Source organism: Mastigoproctus giganteus, chromosome 9, assembly GCF_048544385.1.
Source record: "Mastigoproctus giganteus isolate SK-2022 chromosome 9, ASM4854438v1, whole genome shotgun sequence".
In the NCBI taxonomy this organism is placed as follows: Eukaryota; Metazoa; Arthropoda; class Arachnida; order Uropygi; family Thelyphonidae; genus Mastigoproctus; species Mastigoproctus giganteus.
This window is the reverse complement of record NC_143583.1, coordinates 155,716,124-155,737,644: the sequence shown is the minus strand read 5'-3', so window position 1 is coordinate 155,737,644 and position 21,521 is coordinate 155,716,124. Positions and strand designations below refer to the sequence as shown.

The 21,521-nt window shown below is 38.9% G+C and overlaps 1 protein-coding gene across 6 annotated transcripts in view; it reads right to left on the bottom strand.

Moving 5' to 3' along the window:
• The window catches only part of LOC150080831 (DNA (cytosine-5)-methyltransferase 3A-like), a 945,959-nt gene that overhangs the window by 377,868 nt on the left and 546,570 nt on the right, over positions 1–21,521 (bottom strand). For all 6 annotated transcript variants that reach the window (XR_016547435.1, XM_090382019.1, XM_090382022.1 and 3 more), the window contains one exon: positions 5,899–5,953. Coding sequence is in view for 5 of the 6 variants with exons in the window: in XM_090382019.1 (XP_090238145.1) it covers positions 5,899–5,953 (55 nt within the window). In the remaining variant the exon portion in view is untranslated. The remainder of the gene's footprint in view (positions 1–5,898; positions 5,954–21,521) is intronic.

The window sequence follows — 21,521 nt, the reverse complement described above, 5'->3', positions numbered from 1 at the left end:
ATTTCAGTTTTAAAGCATATAGAGACAACTGCTTACATCGAAGTGACAATGGCGATTCATTTGCTTCAACAGTTAGGCTCTGGAGAGGAGATGTTCGATATGCTCCAGAAGCAATACAGAGGGTCTGATGGTGGATAGGGTCAGCCATCAAAGTACACTGCTTCTGGTTGATGCATATACTTGGGACCCATAGTCTAGTCTAAATCATACAAGTGCATAGTAAATGTGTAATATAGTGCACCAGTCCCAGATGTAGAGGAGAGAGCACAGCGAATATTCAGGCTTCTCATGCACTTTGTACGGAGTTGATGAATATAGTTCAAAAAGGATAACTTTTTATCAAATACGAGTCCCAAGAATTTTGTCTTGCATTACTTGAATAGCATTTTGATCAAGCCTCAATTCGGGTTTGGCATGAAGATTCCGCTTATGATAAAAATGTATGCAAACAGTCTTCTGTGGTGAGAACCTGAAACCATTTGTAAGTGTCTGGGAATTAAGGCAATCAATGGCTTGTTGAAGTCTTTCCACAACTTTCCATGTTGCATGACTGGGAGAATATGCTAGAGGCATCAACACAAAGGGTACTGTTTGCAGTTGGAGGAAGTTGTTCTGCGATGGCATTTACTTTTATGCAGGCAAAAAGCAGGACACTTCGTACTAATCCTTGCAGTACTCCCTCCTCTTGGCTATACAGATGAAAGAGTGAGGATGCCACACGAACTTGGAAAGACCGATTGGCTAAAAAGTTTTTAACGAACAAGGGAACATGCCCTCTAAGGCCGACGGTATACAAATCTTTTAAGATACCAAATTTCCAAGTTGTGTCATATGCCTTCTCCATATCAAAAAATATAGACACAAGACACTCACGTTTTAGGAAAGCATTCCGGGTGGATGTTGCCAGTCTAATAGGATGGTCCAGAGTGGACTAGTTCCTTTGGAAGCAGTACTGGATGTTATTGTTATTGTTATTTGGTTTTTAGGAGCATTAGCAACTAAGGCCATATTGCTCCGGGATATGCGGTGGTCATTCCCTGACCTTCCCGCATCCTCCATATTTGGTGGTGACGAGCTCGAACCCCAGTCTAATCAAGAAGCATTTGCTATGCACTGCTGCTCCTTCCCACCTGGCTACGGAGGCACCTAGCACTGGATGCTAGAGATAAAGTCATTTGATTCTAAATACCATATTAAACAAAAATTAACCATTCTCTCTAGGATTTTGCATAGAAAGCTAGTCAGAGCAATAAGAGGATAATTAGTAGGGATTTTAGGATCCTTTCCTGGCTTCACAAAGACAAGAATGACTGCCTTTCACCATGCATCTGGAAACTGCTCTTCAATAAAAATTCTGTTATATAGAGTGAGCAGGTGATCCACAGATTTTGGTTAAAGAGGCTTAATCATTTCGTAATGGATGCCATCTGGGCCAACAGCCTTAGAAAGGGTGAGGGCTCTTTTAAGTTCCCGTATAGTGAACAGACCATTATAGGGATGAAGGCCCTTTGATGTGAAATTAAGTGCCTCTTTTTCATGTTTTTGTTTCAGATCTTGGAACTCTGGGGGAATAGATTAGTTAGTTATTTTAGTTTTAGGAGCATTAGTAACTAAGGCCATATTGCTCTGGGATACGTGGTGGTCATTCCCTGACCTTTCTGCATCCTCCGTATTTGGTGGTGACGGGCTCGAACCCCGGAGGAATAGAAAAATATCACATAGATGTTAGAAAAGGTTTCCCCAAGAGAATTAGCTATTGCAGTTGAGTTTGCAATAGTGCATCCATTATATTCTAGGATCATGAAGGGTGGGATGTATATTTTCCCTTAATTTTCCGGATTTTATCCCAGACCACCTTAGCACTGGTAGACTGGGTATAGATGGCGTAAAACAGATCCACATTTCCTTCTGACTCTGACAGCGAATGTAGCGAGCTTTGGCTCGTGCATGTTTAAAAGCTATTAGATTGGCCGTGGTAGGATACTGTCAGAATATCCCCCAAGCTTTGTTTTGAGCCTTTTTAGCTGCAGTGCAGTGTGAATTTCACCATGGTTTGGGAAAAGGTGGAAACCAGATAATTGTTTTTGAAATTGCAATTGCATGGACGATATTTTCTGTAGTGTACATAACTGCATCATTGATAGGCTCCTGACTGACTGCAGTGATGTCAAAATTTGCCTGATGTTGAAAGACATTTCAGTCAGCCTGATCTAACTTCCACCGTGGTAGCCTAACAGGAAAACACAGTCTCCCATTAATTAGGGTGGTTATCACAGGGAAGTGATCACTTCCATATGAATTCTCCTCCACCTCTCAATTAAGTGAGGGAAGGAGAGAAGAGAAGAGAGCAGATAGAAAGATCAATGGCAGAAAACATACAGTGGGCATGTGGAAGGTGTTTGTTCCCAGATTTAGGCGGGAGAGGTAATTTTTCATTGAGCATATGTTCTATGACTCGTCCCCTTCTGTTGATGATAGTGTTATGTCCATTAAAATCCCCAAGTAGCAAGAAAGGGGGAGGTAACTGCATTACAAGATCATCAAGGTCTTTCTGGGAGATGTCATTCCCGGGTGGCAAATAAATAGAGCAGAGGGTTAATAAAAATCCCACTGTAAGGTGAATTGCAACAGCCTCAATGCTGGTTGTAAGTAGCAAAGGCTGAGATGGGGTCTGGTTGCCCACAAGAATAGCCACTCCTCCATGATCAGGACCATCCACAATTCTATCCTTATGAAAAATTGTGATGTTATGCATGGTGGAGGGGGTCATCATTTGCCTTTAGGTAAGGCTCTTGAAAGCAAAAGCAGACCGACTCATGCTTTTGCAGGAGGGCCTTGATGTCATCAGTATTTCGCCGGAATCCACGACAATTCCATTGTGGGAATTTAGCCATTATTTAGGCTTGGTGGGTCCATCAGGTGGCTTCCGAGGTGCTGAGGGCTTACTTTTCTCAGTCCAGGATTTATCTTTTTTGGGGAAGTATGGATGCTGTCCTGTGTCCATTTCCTGCTCCACAAAGAGTTCCAGGACTGATTCTCCTGGTACCCCCTCCTCCTCGATTTCCATATTTTCTTCATCACTAGGGGATACCTCAGGCTTCTTATTCAATCAGAGTGGCAGCTGATTGATCTTTCTTTGCAGGTTTTGTGAACTTAACAGGTAGCATGTAATAGGTGTGAATTACTCTTTTGGTGTATAGTCATTTCTGTTTGTGTTACAATGGAACATCTTCCTGCTACCTTCTGATCATAGGTAGGTTTGTTTATGTTCAGGGGTTTCACCGTTTTTTTCGCCTCCTGATATGATACGTTGAGCTTTGCCTTAAGTCTTTGAATTTTTTTCTTCTTCTTTCCACCTCTGGCATACTGTCACACTGACTAGACTTTTGTATAAATAAATTATTATTAGCCATATGGTGCAAGGAAGCCTGGGGCTTATGCTGCACCAGCCAAAAAAAAATTTCTGAACTACTCAGAGAGAGAGAGAGAGAGAGAGAGCGCGCACCTGGGTGTGCCAAATGTTGTAGAAAAGGAGGAAACTGTCTGATTCTACTCAATTATGGATTCCACCTAGACCAAGAACAGATAGGTAAGGAAGGGAACTTATAAACTTCTTAAACTGATGATATCTGAACATTTGAGAGAATATAAATGATATACAAGAGATTGCCTAAATGGTATTTTTGGCCACCAGCTTATCCAGAATAATGTCTAGTGACAAAATCAGACCAATAAAATGGATCAAAATATACAAGGTCATAGAATTCTTGGAAAAAGATTTCTCTCCCCCCCTTTATCTTTTCGTTCTGGTATGTAGCAATACCCCGAATAGCACTGATAATTGGTACTGAAACTGTTCCGTGTTATGTGAAACCATGCAGATTGAGGTATAATTATAATGGGTTTAAACTGAAAGCGTACCAGAGAAACAGTCTATAAACAAATTATAATAAATCTATAAAAAATATTGCAAAAATTTTATTAATGAAAAGGTAATATCATGAGAGATGAGAAAAAAGTTTTATTGTTTATTTAGGTACTTCATCTCTTCTTTTTCCCAATGTATATGAATATCTATAGAATCGAATCCAATCTTGTAAAATTTGCGACATCTTGATGCTATGTTCAACATCTGGACCTCCATTCATAATCGCCTCGCAGGTATATCAACCTCCCAAAAAACTTTCTCCAATACTACTTATGTTGAAAATTCTTTTGGTGCCACTTCAGAATTTTCCTCTTCTCCTTATGCAGTTTGCTCATCAATTTCAAGAAAGTTACATCCTTTAAGTCATTTGCACGTGAGTCAATGCAGTAACGTGCATTGGCAGTGTCCAAAGTTTCGAATCCCAAGTCTTTTCCGATCTTCACAATGTCTTCGGCAATTGTCTCAACTTGCAATTCAAACCAAGTGAAATCATTTGCCAAATGAGGCAAAACATGCTGCCAAACAGAATGCATGTCGTTGGCAGTGATTTCTAACTAACATGCAGATATATTTTCGATTGTATTTAAAGGGGTAAAAATTAAATTGTGAAATGAAAAGTTTAAAAAGCTATCACGTCATCTCGTCAGGATGGAATTAAGAACACTGTTGCATATTGCTGCTGACTGCCTGAAGAGACACTGGCACATGTGCATGTGAGACAATAGAGTTGGCACCACAACATGTACATGTACCCAGGCTACAACAACACAGAATATATGTAGAGTACGTGTCTAGGCTGCTGAATGAGTTTTAATATATACAGTAAACTTTCGACTTAAACTGAATTGAAAACCATGTTATAGTGAAACCTGTGCTGTTTGAAGCCATGCTAAGCGAGTTATTGCTGTATATACATGGAATAAAATACAGCATTTAAGCTTTGGTAATGATGAATACTAGCTAGACACTGAATAATAATAATAACTAGTTGGACATTGAATAATAAGATAGAATGCTTCAAAAATAGGATGCTTGCCAGCATCCTGTTGTTGAAGCATCCTACCTGTAAACAACATGTGAAGCAAGCAAGTTGTTATTGGGAAATACTGCAATCAAATGGAAGCTAGCACACATCTACAGCTGGATGCTAGAGATGCAGGCTAATGTTAAATTGTTTTTTCAATATTTGATAATCAGGTGCAAGAATAGGCTTAAGAAAACACTTGGTTTTTATTTTTTATGACCAAATGTTTTCAATAACAAAACAATTAATGATGAAAATCAAACAGAAACACAATAACTGAGGGATTTACAAATTTACATTCATGTCACTCATATAGATTTTATTTAAATTTTTAAAAAAATGACACTAGCATAATCTATTACAAGGCATTTGAAGCACAGTGTTAATGTGCCATTCACTTAACTGGTCAGAGCATGTTGCTTGTTTGTTTTGTTTGTTATTTGGATTTTAGGAGCATTAGCAACTAAGGCCATATTGCTCCAGGGATATGCGGTGGTCATTCCCTGACCTTTCCGCATCCTCCGTATTTGGTGGTCATGGGCTCGAACCCCGGTCTAATCAAGAAGCATGTGCTATGCACTGCTGCTCCTGCCCGCCTGGCTAGGGAGGCGCAGAGCATGTTGCAGCATGTCATGACCTGTCAGAGTAATGAGTGTTATCTAGTCATTAAAACCACTTAATGACTTAAGGCTAATAAATAATATCAATCTTTAAGAAAATAAAATTTTCAAATGCAATTGTAATTTATTTCTATCACATGATACAGCTTTTAATATAAAATAATGAAAATTTCAAAAATCAGATATGATGGCAATATTTTGAAGTCATTTTTGCAATCTGGGAGAAAAAGTGCATTAAAAAAAAATCTTACTTTACCAGTAAAAAATATGCTGTTTAATACTGAAAATTAATTCACTTCAAAATCATATATAAGAATTCTAAATACCTTTAAGTGGGCATCGGGTCCCACCAAAACATCAATACAACCTGTGCAAAAGCACCTATTGAAAACATAACAATCAAGAACAATATAAATTAGTATAATATATGCACATATTATATTAAGCATATTAATTTCATCAAAGACATTTCTCAATATCATTGTTAAAGTAATATGCACATGGGCCAAAAAGCAAAATGACAAAATATATATTTTATATTTTTTAATTAAACAAATATAGGCATAAAGCATAGGACTACGAATCAGAAATTCACTAATGAACGTTCGGTGTATATACACAATATTTTGTTCATTGTGAACTCGAAATAGTTGAAACGGCACTGATTTAATTATATCTCATATTGTGACTATCTTCACGAGTTGCAGTGGTATTGCACTACCTAAAATAAGTAATGTTTATCTAATAGTGAAGACTATTGTTACTTATGCTCAGCAGATACCACCACCCAGACGACACCATTTTAAGGCTTGTTGGCCTATCAGAGGCAGCTAGGTACCCTGGTGTTGCAATCATGACAATCCAGTTGCAAAGTATCTCCACAATATGAGAGATGCATAATGGTACTCATAAGTATATACTTATTATTATTATTGCTCTTATATTATTTCTTACTGATTGCTGGATTCCACTCCGTGACGGGTACTGCTACCAAGTACACAGGGTGGTTGTAATGTTTGGTGTTACTGTTGGAGGAGGAAATCTCTGACTATCCTACAGGTGTTCAGGATTGCGACTTTCTGGAGTTCCTTGTAGGTGTTCTCTAGGAAACCTATTGCTGTTAGGCTGCTATGTAGGGTCTTTGGCACCATACGGGTGGTCGACACGATCATCAGGATGATTGTTACTTCTTGCATATGCCACATCTCCTTAACCTCATGTCTCAGGTTTGTGTACTTCCTAATTTTTTCATCGTGGGTTTTCTGGACATTGCTAATGTTGGGCACCGCTATGTCAATCAGGTAGGTAGCCTTTTCCATCTTGTCCACAAGGGTTATGTCTGGTCTGTTGTGCGGGATGGTCTTATCCGTTATTATGGTGCGGTCCCTGTATAGCTTGTGGTTCGGGTCTGTAGTACTGCCTGGGGTTCGTACTTGTAGTATGGAACACTTTCTAGGGTCAACTGGTATTTCCTCGCTAGCTTCTGATGTATTATCCTGGCTACCTGGTTGTGTCTACAGTCTGGGTAATCACCTTGCAACCTGCGGTGATGTGTTGGATCATTTCTGAGGCCAGGTGGCATCTGACATTCCGGGCTCCTCTGCGATGTATTTTCTATAGTTTCTGGCGTTGATTACCTGGTCTTTGATGGCCAGCATGAATCTTTCAGTCTCAGGGAAGAGCGTCCCATTTGTGAGCCATGCATTGGAAGCAATGTTATCGATGTGATCTTGATGGAGGTCATTGTAGTGCCTTCTTTGCCTATCTTTCTAACTTTGTTTCTTGTGCCATCTGGGCAGGAGGGGGTTCCTCACTTAGGTTGAGTGGGGTATATCACTTATCTATCTTCCTTATGGCCTGGTGGAGTGGTGCTGTGTTGTTCTCGAAGTAATCCTTCAGGTTAACTATCACTGTTTTCTGTTGCTCTATCAGGCCCCTTCCTCCCTCTTTCTGAGCTATTGTTAGTCTCTCCACTGCTGATTCCGGGTGGTGTTGGTGGCTCTTGGTCATCATTGTTCTTGTCTTTCGCATGATATCTTCTAGCTCGGTGTTAGTCCAATCTATGACCCCCGAAGGTGTATGTTAGTACTGGAGCTGCATAGGTGTTTATGGTTTTAACTGTGTTCCCTCCGTTCAATTTTGCTTTCAGCAGGCTTCTGAGTCTCTGATGATATTTTTCGGTCAGGCACTTCTTGATTTCATTGTGCTCTAGCTGCTGAGTCTGCATCATCCCTAGGTATTTATAGGTCTCTCCTTCTGTCATAGCTTCGATCTCTTTACCAGTCAGCAGCTAGTAGTTTCGGCCAACTAATTTTCCCTGGTGCAGTGTGTTGGTCTTGCAGTTGTCTAGACCAAATTCCATCCTGATGTCCTTGCTGAATTCTTTGGTGATCCAGAGTAGTTGCTGGAGTTGCTTTTCGGTTGCTGTGTAGAGCTTGATGTCATCCATGTACATCAGGTGGGTGAGGGTGTACAGGTTCTTTCTTCCTTCTTTGAGGCTATATCCATACTTGCTGCAGTTAAGCATGGTGGATAGTACGTTGAGTGCTAGACAGAACCACAGTGGGCTCAGAGCATCTCCCTGAAAGATTCCTCTTCTAAGGGGGATTGGCTTGGTTGTGATGTTCTCGTCCTTAATGGTGGTATTCCATTTCCCCATTGCTGTTCCTAGGAAGTTTGTCACTATTGGATTGACCTTGTAGATCTTCAGGGTCTCTATTAGCCAGCTATGAGGTATGGAGTCGAAGACCTTGCAGTAATCGATGTAGGCCATGTATAGGTTGCGGTCCTTCTTGTAGGCTTGCTCCATAACTGTGGCATCTATGGTTAATTGCTCCTTGCATCCTTTGCTCCTCTGCTTGCATCCTTTCTGCTGTTCGGCCATTATGTTCTGACTTTCTAAGTGGTCTGATATCTTCTTGGTTATGCAGCTGGTCAGGATCTTGTACACATTGTTAGGAGGTGGTTGATTGGCCTGTAATTCACTGGGTTTCTTGTATCTTCGTCTTTAGGCTTCAGATATGTTACTCCTTCAGTGAGAAACTTCGGGAATTGTCTCCCGGTGCCTTATCATTTGAGTGAAATGCTATATTATCAATTCCTGGAGTTCGCCAGTTGTGGGTGTTCCTGATCGACTGTTTTACTTCTTCTCGAATCTCCCACTCTCTCATCTCTTGTATGTCCTTGGTTTTCTTCCGTTCTACTTCTATCCAGGGTGCTCTGCTGTTAGGTCTTACTTTGCTGCTCCAGATATTTCCCCAGAGCTCCTTGATCGTCATCTTCTAGGGTGGTCCGTTTCCTGTTTTCTCATCTTCACCCAGTTTCCTGTAGAAGGCTCTTTGGTCCTCATCAAAGATTTGATTGTTTATTTTCCTCTGGGAGCTCTCTTTGTATCGGTGTAGTCTCTTGCTGAGTACGAGGAGGGTCTGCTTCAGTGTGTCCAAATATTCTCCTATTCTCTGATTTCTGGTCTCATGTTTGCTGTGGACACTGTCTCTCTTGAGGATGCTCTTCACCTTTCCAATCAATTTCTTACTTCTATTACCCTGTTGGTACTGGGTCAACTGACCTATCTTGACTCTTAGTTCTTCTATCTTCTGCTGAGGTCTTCTTTCCCAAGCTGGCGGTTCCTTCTGTTTTCGGTTCTTCTCCTGCTGGTCTCTCGTTTCTTTTCCATTAATCCTAGTAGCTGCTATGGCAGCACAGTATACGGCTGTGTGGATAGCCTCCAGCGTTACATCATTGTTATCAAGGTAATATGGCATTATTTGCCAATTCAGATGGTCTGTTACTCTCACACAGGATTTTATTTGGCCTCTGCTTAGGTATCACATTAATATCTGGGGCTTAGAGGGGAACAAGTATCCTGTGTGTTATCAGACACTCAGCCTAAAACACTGATGGATCCAATATCTCTCTATTACAGAAGATTTAAAAGAAGTCCGGTTGGCCTGCCTCCCTAAAATCCACTCATGCACACCTTCTCGATGGTAAGCCCTGTTACGTCACTTAGGTGGCAACGAACATGTAGAGTGGTTCTCTTCAAGACGCCTGGTCAGCGTGAAGAGGAAAAGACCAAACCCTCCAGCAATGAGAGCACAACAATACAAATGGCCCTCAGTCCCCAGCAGCTTTTACTCTCCCTCTTACGGCAGCGAGAGGATCAGAGTGGAAGGAGGGTGCTAAGAATCTCTGGGTACGACCAGGCTGCCATGCACAGAAATTGAACTTGGCCTGTTATAACGTACGATCACTCATCGGTGAAGACAGGATATTAGAGCTGGAAAAGGAATTAGAAAATGTGAATTGGAATATCATCGGTTTGGCTGAAACAAGAAGAAGAAATGAATCACTTATAAGTTTATCAAGTGGAAATCTGCTGTACACCAATGGAAACAGTGAAAGGAGTGAAGGTGGAGTTGGGTTTCTGGTCCATAAAGATTTTAAAAACAACATTTTGGAATTAAAAAGTACATCACCAAGGGTGTCAAGACTAATATTCAAGATTTCTAAGAGGTACAAGCTAAAGATTATAATGATTTATGCACCAACATCAAGCCATGATGATGAAGAGGTTGAAGAAATGTACACTGAAATTGAGAGTCTTCTAGATGAGCAGAAAACCCACCACACACTATTATTATGGGGGACTTCAATGCTAAGGTTGGAAAAAGGCAAAACAGCGCAGAAAGAGGAACTATAGGAAATTTTGGAATTGGTGAAAGGAATAAAAGAGGTGAAAGACTTGTGGAATTTGCAGAATCTCAAGGAATGTCAGTAATGAACACTTTTTTCAAGAAAAGGGTGAACAGAAAGTGGACATGGAAGAGTCCAAATGGATTAACAACTAATGAAATCGACTTCATCCTCACTAACAGAAGATATATTGTGAATGATGTTACCGTCCTGAATAAGGTAAATGTTGGAAGTGATCACAGAATGGTAAGATGTACACTTGATATAGATGTAGGAAAGGAAAGGAAAAAACTGACTCGAGTAAATAATACAAAGGTCTTTGAAATAACAGAGGAGGAGAAAAAGCAGTATGTACTGGAACTTAAGAACAAGTTTGAGCTTCTGCAGACTGCTCAGGACCAAGATATCGACGAGGAATATTACAACTTTCTGAAAGTGATAAAGCCCAAGAAACCTATAGGGAAACAGAAATCCAAAGAAGAAAAAATTAGTCAAGAAACACTTGTCATGATGAACCAAAGACGACAAATGAAGAGCAAGAAAAACACTGACAGGGAGAAAATTGAGTATACTGAGTTATGCAAAGCCATTAGAAAGATACTCAGAGAGGACATAAGAAGATTTAACACAAGAAAAGTAGAACAAGCATTAAGGGAAAACAAAGGATTTAAATCAGCAGCCATGAGCAGTAATACAGAAAGACAAATGATACTGAAACTGAAGAATAGCGATGGTGTACTTATAAACAGCAGAGAAGGCATAATTCAAATAGCAGAAGACTACTATAGAGAATTATACAAGGAGCGAGGGAATGATACCAGCAGTGAGGAAGATGGATTGCAAAGTAGCAACACATACGACATACCCGATATTCTTCCTGATGAGGTAGAACATGCATTGAAGAAAATGAAGAATCGGAAAGCCCCAGGGGAAGATGAAGTTACTGTAGAGTTGTTAAAATTGGGAGGAAGAGACATAACACAAAAACTGGCAAGGCTCTTCACAAAGTGCATTAGAAAAGGTGTGATGCCTAAGCAGTGGAATAATGCAATCATAGTTTTGCTGCATAAGAAAGGAGATAAATCAGAAATTGGAAATTATAGACCAATTAGCTTGTTATCCCATATCTACAAGTTGTTCACAAGGGTCATTACTAACAGATTAGAAAGAATACTTGATGAGAATCAACCGAAAGAGCAAGCTGGCTTTAGGACAGGATTCTCAACTATGGATCACCTTCACGTAATATCACAGCTAATGGAGAAAGCAAATGAATATAAAACACCATTATGCCTGGCGTTTGTGGATTATGAAAAGGCGTTTGACTCCATACAGCATAAGGCAATGTTCCGGGCACTGGAAAGACAAGGCATAGATACTCCATATATTATGATTTTGAAGAAAATATATGAGAGTGCCACATCCTTTATTAGACTAGACAAAGACAGTAGCAAATTTAAAATCGAGAAAGGAGTTCGACAAGGAGACACAATATCTCTGAAGCTGTTTACTGCTGCCCTTGAGGAAGCTTTCAGAAGATTAGACTGGTCGCAGAAAGGAGTCAATGTGAACGGAGAGTACCTAACGATTTGCAGATGACATTGTGGTCATAAGCCACGATCCCAAAGAATTAGAGGAAAATCTTAATCAGTTATGCACAGTTAGTAAGGATTTTGGACTAAAGATGAATATGGCTAAAACAAAAGTAATGATGAACAAGTATGCCACGGAAAGGGAAATAATGATTGAAGGAGCAGTAATTGAAAAGGTGGAGTCATATACTTATCTGGGACAAGTTATTAGCTGTAATAATGATAAATGGCTGGAAGTCAAGAGAAGAATAAATTTTGGATGGATAGCATTCAGGAAATATAGTCACATACTGAAGAGCAATATCCCAGTTTGTCTGAAACGTAAAATAATGAATCAATGTATACTCCCCACCACGACTTATGGAAGTGAAACTTGGGCACTCACCAAAAGAATGGAAGAGAAGCTAAGAACTACACAGCGAAGAATGGAACGAATTATATTGGGAATCAGACTGTTAGATAAGAAGAGAAACACATGGATTAGGCAGCAAACTCAAGTAAAGGACATTCTTATCAAAACTAAAGAACTAAAATGGTCTTGGGCAGGACACATAGCTCGAAGACATGATGACAGATGGACTAAGAAAATAACAGAATGGTACCCAAGAGGAGCTAGAAGAAAACCTGGAAGACAAAGGCGGAGATGGATAGATGAAATTCATGAGTTTTTGAGTAGTAAATGGATGGCCAGTGCTCAAAACAGAAGGAACTGGAAAGTTGCTGGGGAGGCCTTCATCCTGCAGTGGATTGAAAATGGCTGATGATGATGGGTTCTTGTGGGGTCCATTCCTTCGAATTCTGTTAAGGCCTTCTTCCACTCATTTTCTATTTTGGATATCATGACTTCGTATATTTCCACTTCAGCTACTCTAGATTGTATTTCTTCTTGCTCTTCCTCCTCTGGTTCCGTGGTATGCTGTTCCTCCTCTGGCCCCACATTGACCACATTCTTTGTGCTTTGTAGTTTATCACTCACATCCTGCTTCATTTTTTCCAAGATGGCAGGAGCTATTAAGTTCTTCGTGACTATGGTCCTTCTTTGGTCCGCTAATCACTGTTCGGTGACCTGAATATCGGGTATTGTTCCAACCACTTGGTATGTAGTCACGACTTGTACATTGTCATATCGATCTCTCGCCTGGTTATTTCATGGTATGCTCGCATGATGTACATATTCATTTCAATGCTCCACTTCATGCGTTGGCATTTTCTTCCTTCCTGGATGGTCATTAGCGCAGGAAGCACTTCCAGTTGGTGGGGCTGGATGGTCTTGCCCTTCTCTTGTGACTGTGCCACTTGCTCCACTACCTTGCTCGGGAGACTGTCTCCAGCTTTTCGAGCCAACTCCTCTGCCTAAGGCCTGAACGCGAGTGACTTTATCCTGCGCCACACTCGATGCAGTATGAATAATATTTCTCTGTGACATCATCCATCTATGGAAGTGGACTAGTTATGTCCAGTGGTTTTTATTTATTTTTTGTTCTCGCAAGTGACACCAGATGGCACCACTATATGCCTCAGCTGCCGCTCTGACCTTGGAGAAGCTAAGTCCAACGGAGTAACTTTCCCAATGATTTTTTTTATTATTATTATTATTATCATCATCATTTAATATTATTATTATATCTGTCTCCCAGAGTAATAGAGTCGCACTCGCTTCTACCAAGGCGGGATTCGAGCCATAGTCCCTCAGGCTGGTAGTCCAGTGTCTTAACCACTGGGCGATCACGCCTCTTTCTATTATTTTATTATTATTATTATCCATATGATACAAGGAAGCTTGAGGCTTATGCTGCGCCAGCCAAAAAAAAATTCCTGAGTTACCCTGAGAGATGGGGGAGAGGGAGGGAGAGAGTCAAAAGTAGAAAGGAATCACTAAGAAAGAGAAGAATGATGATGTCCAGCTCAGGACCCTGCATTTGCCAAGCCCATACTCACCAGATGTGAGCTCTGGGGACTTAAGTGACTACGAACAAAATATTGTGTATCCACACTGAACATTCATTAGTGAATTTCTAATTCGTAGTCCTATGCTTTATGCACATATTTACTTAAGTATGTACTTATGCACACCATTAGGCATCTCTCATATTGTGGAAATACTTCACATCTGGGCTGTGGTGATTGCAACACCAGGGTACCTACCTGCCCACCAATGGTAGGCCAACAAGCCTTGAAACGGTGCTATCTGGGTAGTGGTATCTGCTGAAAATAAGTAACAATAGTCTTCTCTATTAGAGAAGCATTATGTATTTGAGGTAATGCAATACCATGGAAACTCGTTGTGAAGGTAATCAACAATATGAGATACAATTAAACTGATGCCATTTAAACTACTTTCGAGTTAACTATGAACAAAATATTGTGTATCTACACTGAATGTTCATTAGTATATATTTTAATGTTCATTAAACCACTGGAAGTAATGTGAAATTATGAGGGTGAAAAGCAGTCTTATACTGTTTTAAAAGAAAATATCTGTCAACAACTTTTGTCCTGTTTTGAAAGTGAAAAGGATGCATTTATAAATGTTGTGCCTGGAGATGAATCCTGGATCCATCACTATGATTCAGAGAACAAGAAAAAATACCAGGGAATTTCACCACAAAACATCAAATGTCCAAAAATATTCAGTCCAAGCATCAGTCAGCAAAGTGAGGTTGACTGTTTTGCTACTCCGTGGGCATTATTTACACTGCAATTTGGGTGGGAGGGGAAATCAAACAAGTAAGGTCTGGAAATATGCCTATATTGCTTCAACACTACAATGTGCAATCTCACTACAGCAGCAAGACTAACTATTGTGTGTGTGTGTGTGATTTTTTAAACCTTCTAACAAATTATTTATATTTCTTAAAATTATTGCTTTTTTAAAAAATATTTTTGTTTAAAATTAGTAATGCAGTTATTATTTTGTGTTTATCTGATAAGTTAGGTGAAATTATTTCTTATTTGGCCCAGGAAATTGCTCAAAAATGAGAGTCAGAGTAGGAAAGAATTGTGTCACCACTGTTCAATGCTACTGGATAGACATCAGAATGACATAAATGATATTTAATATTTTATTAAGTAATTCCATATTAACTAATACCAGAAGTGTTTTTATTAAGTCTGTAAACTATAAATTCATAAATGTGATTTAATAACATAACTGTATAACAATGCATAACATAATTCAATAGCATAATATTATACAATAGTATATTATGCATAACTTGGGAAGAGTGTTATGTTATTACTGTGTTTATATACCTTAGTTTGGTGTGGTATTTTTAATTTATATTTAGGCTAAAATCATGCTGCAGAGCAGCAAAGCAAAGAGCTCCAAGTAGTGGGAATGATTTGGCTTGGGAATTATCTGCCAAGGGCAGTTCTTCTGCAAATCATAGCTTTATTCAATGTGCTACTTGTTTATTTGTGAAGTTAAATGTATCAGGACATGATACAGCCATAAGAGATACTTTGTGTGGTTTTGTTGCAAAGAGGAGTTAAGGGCAAACTCAGCATTCTGATATTGAATATGAGAGCTGGAAGAACGCTGGAAAAAGTCCATGACCTTGAATAAACTGAAATGAGGGACTCATCAAACATTCAGATGCCCAGATCAAAGCCTACAACTGAGCATCAGACAACACAGCAGCAGTAGTTCCTACAAGAGCTAACTATTTTCAGCAACTCTATTGTAACGGAAATATTTTCAAAAAAAAAAAAAAATTAACATTTTACAATTTAGAAATACTGATAAAGTAACCCGGCACTCATATCAGTGATGTGATGTGCTGTGCTGTGCTGTACTGTACTAAGGTACTATATGGTATGACATATGGGTAGCAGCAATCCAAGATTAACATACCAACTGTGAGATCCACACTCAGAGTAGTGGAGGATGAAAGGGACCTGGAGGTAACTGTGCAGTCACACAGGCTAGTAGGATTACTGATAGGATTTTGATAATGATGTATAGAAATTTTGCCAGTGGAATAAGGAGGTGATTTTCCATTGCATAAGGCAATGGCTACATCTTGAGTACTGCATACAGGTCTGGAAGCTTCATTTTCAGAAGGATATGGATCCATTGGAATGAGTGCAGAGAGCAGCAATGGGAGGGAAATTAAAGATACTCTTAAAGAAAGACCAGTTCTGCATATTACAGCATCTAGAAACTAAGCAACTGTAAGATCACAATGAGGTATATAAGGCTCTGAACGGGTTGAGTGAGCTCAATGACAATGGCATCCATCCTCTTGCTCAGACCACACATATCAGTGGACATAAATTCAAATTGAGGAAGGAGATTGCAGGACAGATGTGTAAAAATCTGCTTTCAGTCAGCAACTAGTTGATTACTGCAACAAACCAACTAACCTACATCTAATGCTCTAGAAGTACGAATTCTGAATAAATCCAAGGAAGAGCTAAATAAACTATCAGAGGGGATGGATAGGTGATATTGGATTTTTGACTGATGCTGTATAAGATTGCTTTCTTCATTTGCCACTAATAATACTTATCCTATCTCTCTCTTAAAATTTATATCTACAGTCTGAATTACAAGAGACCTCAATTTCACTCAATCTCAGTGCTGTTATAAGATCTCAAAGGAGTCCCACAAGTGGGAGCATTATCCACTGCTTTTTTGCATCAGCAGCACTGGAACTTCTTACCAAGACCCATAAACTGCAGTCATTATCAGCCCACTGCAGGATGAAAGCCTCCTCAACCATTCATAAGAAAAATGGACCATAATTTGCCACACCGGTCCAGTGCAGGTTGGCAGATCAACTGTATTTAGTAATCAGGGGCTTGAACGCTGGTCTAATCAAAGAGCATATGCTACTGCACTCCTACCCGTGACCACTCGGCTACGAAGGCCATAACTTACTATCAATTATGCAGATGACCTTAACATTTTATCACCTAGGGTAAAACAACCCAGTCTTCCAGAATGTAACAGGGCAAATCTCAGATACCAGAGGTTATATATAGTTACCTACAGTCAATCAGACTTCAAATAAATCTGTCAAAATCTGAGCAAGTGACCTTCACTAAAAGGGGAAGAAGATCCCTCCACCTTTTACTATAGGTGGCATATTGATACAGAATATTCACTAGCCAACAAAAAATATTTTTTGTCATTCCTCCGCAATGAAAATATGTGATTCTGGAAGAACTAAATGCACTGATTCTGAAAACCACCGTAAAAAGTCTCTATCACGTCTACATCAAAAGATGTACCAATGTTTAATGTCAAAATAAAGGGATGTATATGTATAATTCAATTTTGTAATACAAGTGTAAAAAAAATATTATATGTTCTATTATATGTTTGGGGGATAGATTTTACAACCTTGTGAACATGTCACAATCAGTTAATACTTGGAAAACCTTGGTACAACCTATAAAAATTCCTCACCAAAAACACTAAATGTGCTCTCTTCGAATTGTAAATTGTTGCATCTGAATTTGAATTTAAGAACCATAGGTAAAAGTCTGATTATATTTATCACAAGAAAACCAAGGCCAGAATCGACTGCTAAAATTACGAGCTTATATATGTAAAAACAAATCAGTATGTTATATATTATGCGAAACTGGCATATTTTGGTAAAACCAAACTTCCTCTATATTTAATAACTGTGACATGATGTGAAACTATCATGGTGATTTTCAAACTCTATATATAAAAATTGGTTAAAAACAACATTTAAGTTCTTGGAGTTAAAAATTGTGTTGGTTAGTGTTATCACAAAGACCTCAGCTTTGTATAGGAAAAGAAACTTTTTCTTTCAACATCATTTTAGGGAAGCAAAAAATAAATCCTTTGCTGCTCTTTGGACTGCTTGACAAAGAGCTGATTCGATTTTGAAATATATAATTCATCTCAAAATTTATTCAGAACTACATCATGCTGAAGCAGTTCATTGGACTAGATGGGCTTAGTTTGGCTGTCTGAATTAACATACGGTTAGTCCCTGACTTACATAAGCCTGAGTAACGTAAATTCTGACTTACGGAAATTTTTTTTGTACGTAAATATTGACTGACTCATATTTCTGTTCACTGACGTTTTTTTTTGGATTGTAAACTTTAAAACAGTAAAAAAGCATCAATGACAACGAACATGGCAAGCACAAACTGCACAAGTGAGATACCGAGTAACAAGTTTTTTTTTACAAAGCTTAAAAAATAGGAATGAAGAGAAGATTCTGAAAATTTATTTATGTTTTTTACAGGATTAAAGATTTCATGGAAGGGGAAACATATTTCAGCATAATAACATAAACAACCACAGAATTCCAGCTATTGGTATTATCGTAAATGCAATTAGATCGAATTTACTACCTGTTTATTATAGAATTACACTAACAGAAAAGCCCAATAAACCGAAAATTGCAAATTGTTTTTATTATTTTATGGTAGTGACCTCTAGATATGTGCTTTAGTAAAATGTGAACTCGCGTGAGGTGACAAGTGTTTTCGCTTTAACCCTGTGAAGTTCTTTAGAGAAAATTTCATTTTGACTGTTATCATGTTGCCGACTAAGAGAATAAGTGACAGAGGTATATTAAATCTACCAAGAAAAGGAAAGTGATTGATTTGGATCAGAAAATTAACTTAATAAGGATGTATGAAAATGGTCAAACATTAACAAGTATCACGTGGAATTTAGATTTGTCAGTGTCAACAGTGAACCCAATAATAAAGGATAAACACAGAATACATGAAACAGTGATGGGATCAGCACCAATGAAGTAAACTATAATAACCAAGGCTAGAACGGGACTAATAAGTATGATGGAAAAGTTACTTATTGTGTGGATGGAAGACCAGATCCAAAAAAACATCCCTTTAAACCTCCACCTCATCAAAGCAAAGGCGCATGCCATTTTTGAGGACCTTAAAAAGAAGGGCAATGATACTGTGAAACCACCTTTGTTGCAAGTCATGGTTGGTTTGATAGGTTCCATAAGAAAAACAGATATCATAACATTGCCATAAATGGTGAAGCAGCAAGCACAGATGGTGAAGCTGCCGAAAAATTCAAGGACAAATTGATTAATATTATAAGAAGTGGTGGTTATTTGCTTATTTGCCACAACAAACATTTAATGTGGAAGAGACTAGCCTTTTTTGGAGAAAAAAAAATGCCTAGTAGGTCTTACATTTATATCGAAGAAAAGTCAATGTCTGGATTTAAATCTGCCAAAAACAGGGTAACGCTCTCAGTGGGTGGTAACATAAGTTATAAACTTAAACCATTAGTACTTTATCACTCAGAAAACCCATGGGCTTTTAAGGGCACTGACAAGAAATTGCTTCCTGTACACTTCAGGGCTAAATCAAAGGCCTGGGTGACAATAACCATGTTCGAAGAATGCTTTCTAAATGTGTTTGTCCCTGAAGTTGAAAAATATTGCGTACAAATGTCAGTGCCTTTTAAGATATTAATGCTCCTGGTCATCCTAAACATCTAGATGACCTGTGCGACAACATCAAGGTGGTATACTTCCCTCCAAATACTTTGATCCAACCATTGGATCTTAAATTTATATAGGCTATTAGCTTCCACAACAAAAGATAAAACTACCTGCTGGCTAAAGGCAAATTTCCGTGCATCAATTCTACAACTATCTTTCCACAATTTAAACTGTGCCCGCTCAGGTTCTCAGTCTGAGCAAGAAGAAGAATCCCATCAGCATTCAGCTTGCTCAACCCATTCAAGGCCTTATACACCTCAATCAGATCACCTCACAGGGTGCCTACTCTCTAGGTGCTGCAATTTGCAGAACTTAAGCCTTTCTTGGTAAGAGCACCCCCTTTGTTCCCCTCACCAATCTTATTGCCCTTCTTTGTACTCGTTCTAGCAACTCTACATACTTCCTAAAATGAGGCCTCCAGACCTGTACAGTGCTCTAGGTGTGATCTGACTATTGCCTTATATAATGGGATAATCACCTCCCTGTCCCTGCTAGCAAAATTCCTATATATATCATTAACAAGACTCCATGACCTGCCCGGCAGACCGTCTGCACTGCTCAGCAAACTTCATATTTGACTGCACAATCACCCCCCCCCGGTCTTTTTCACTTTCCACTTCCCTGAGTGTAGTACCACACAGTTGGTATGTTTCTCTTCGGTTATTGCTACCCATATGCAGTACTTTCCATTTGTCAATGTTAAACTTCAGTTGCCACTTCTCAGCCCATTTTCCCAACTTATCTAGATCCAGTTGGAGTAGCATACCATCTTTACTGTCGTTAACAACCCTGCCAACCTTTGTATCATCTGCAAACTTGGACATTAAACCTGACATACCTTCATCAATATCATTGATAAATATACATAACAACAATGGGCCCAACACCAAACCCTGGGGAACTCCAGTAAAAACATTTGTCCAAGAAGACAAAGTTATCCAGGCAGTCAAAGCTTATTACATATGGACAACATTTTCTGAAGCTGTAAATGCAACAGAGCAAGAGAAGATTTATCTACACCAATTTTGGAAGATGTTTAACATCCTTGATGGCATACGTAACATTTCAAGAGCCTGGAATGATGTGACAACAACTTGTATGAGCAGAGTTTGGAAAAAAACTTCTGAAACATTCTGAGCTTAACAATGAAAAGGCTTCAAAAAAATGATGAGCTGATGTCCTCTCTTATCAAAGAAATTGTAAACTTAGCCGAGGAGTTGCAGCTGGTCCTGGAGGACAAAGATGTAGACAAGCTTGTGGACAAACAAAGTGAAGATTTAACAACAGAAGACCTAGCCCAGCTGAACACACAAATAGTTGAGGAGCAAGGGAAAAGCCGAATCCGTTGAGATTCGGCTTTCCCTTGCTCCGAGGAATCGAAGCAACCAAGGAAACAGTTTAAATTAAAGGAAATGGCAGAAGGGTTTCGTAAAATTCAGGAAGGTCTCTCTATGTTTGATGGAATGGACGAAAACACAGAACGTTTCTTGAAAATAGAAAGACAAGTTCAAGATTGCTTATCGCAAAATTTATGAAGAGAAAAAAAGCATACGAAACAGATGAAGATTGAAGAGTTCATGTTATGTACTACCTTCCTGGCCTCTACTCGGCCTACAACACCCTGTGATTAATGTATCTTATTAATGCTTCGGGTACATTTTAAGTTAACTTCAGTTCATCACCTGACTTTGATTCATTGCATGGCTTAGACAAATTTTCTTAAATGTGTACACTTTGGTATTGATTCCCTTAGTGGCCCTTATAAAGCCTACATGGCATGCAAAATACATATCAGTTTTTACAGTACAATAATATGCATTTTTTCTTCCTTTTATGTTTTCTTTTCTTATGTGCCACCCACTCCAGTTACTTGACCACTGTTCCCAGATAAAATTTTTAATTTTTATGGTATATAACTGTTTTTCTTTATTCTTCTGAGGATATTATGTGGTTTCTGTAATTTTGGCATATCAGGCATAGAGTACCAATATTTTATTAGTCATTCCCGAGTTACGTAAAACACAACTTATGTAAGAAGTCCTGGAATGTATCTCTTACGTATGTAGTAGTAGTAGTGGCATGTGATGCAAGAAAGCAAGTGTATGAGCTTATGCAGCATCAGCTAAAAAAAAAAAAAAAAAAAATCACACCATTCCCTCCAAATGACTGTCCAGTTCCTCCCTA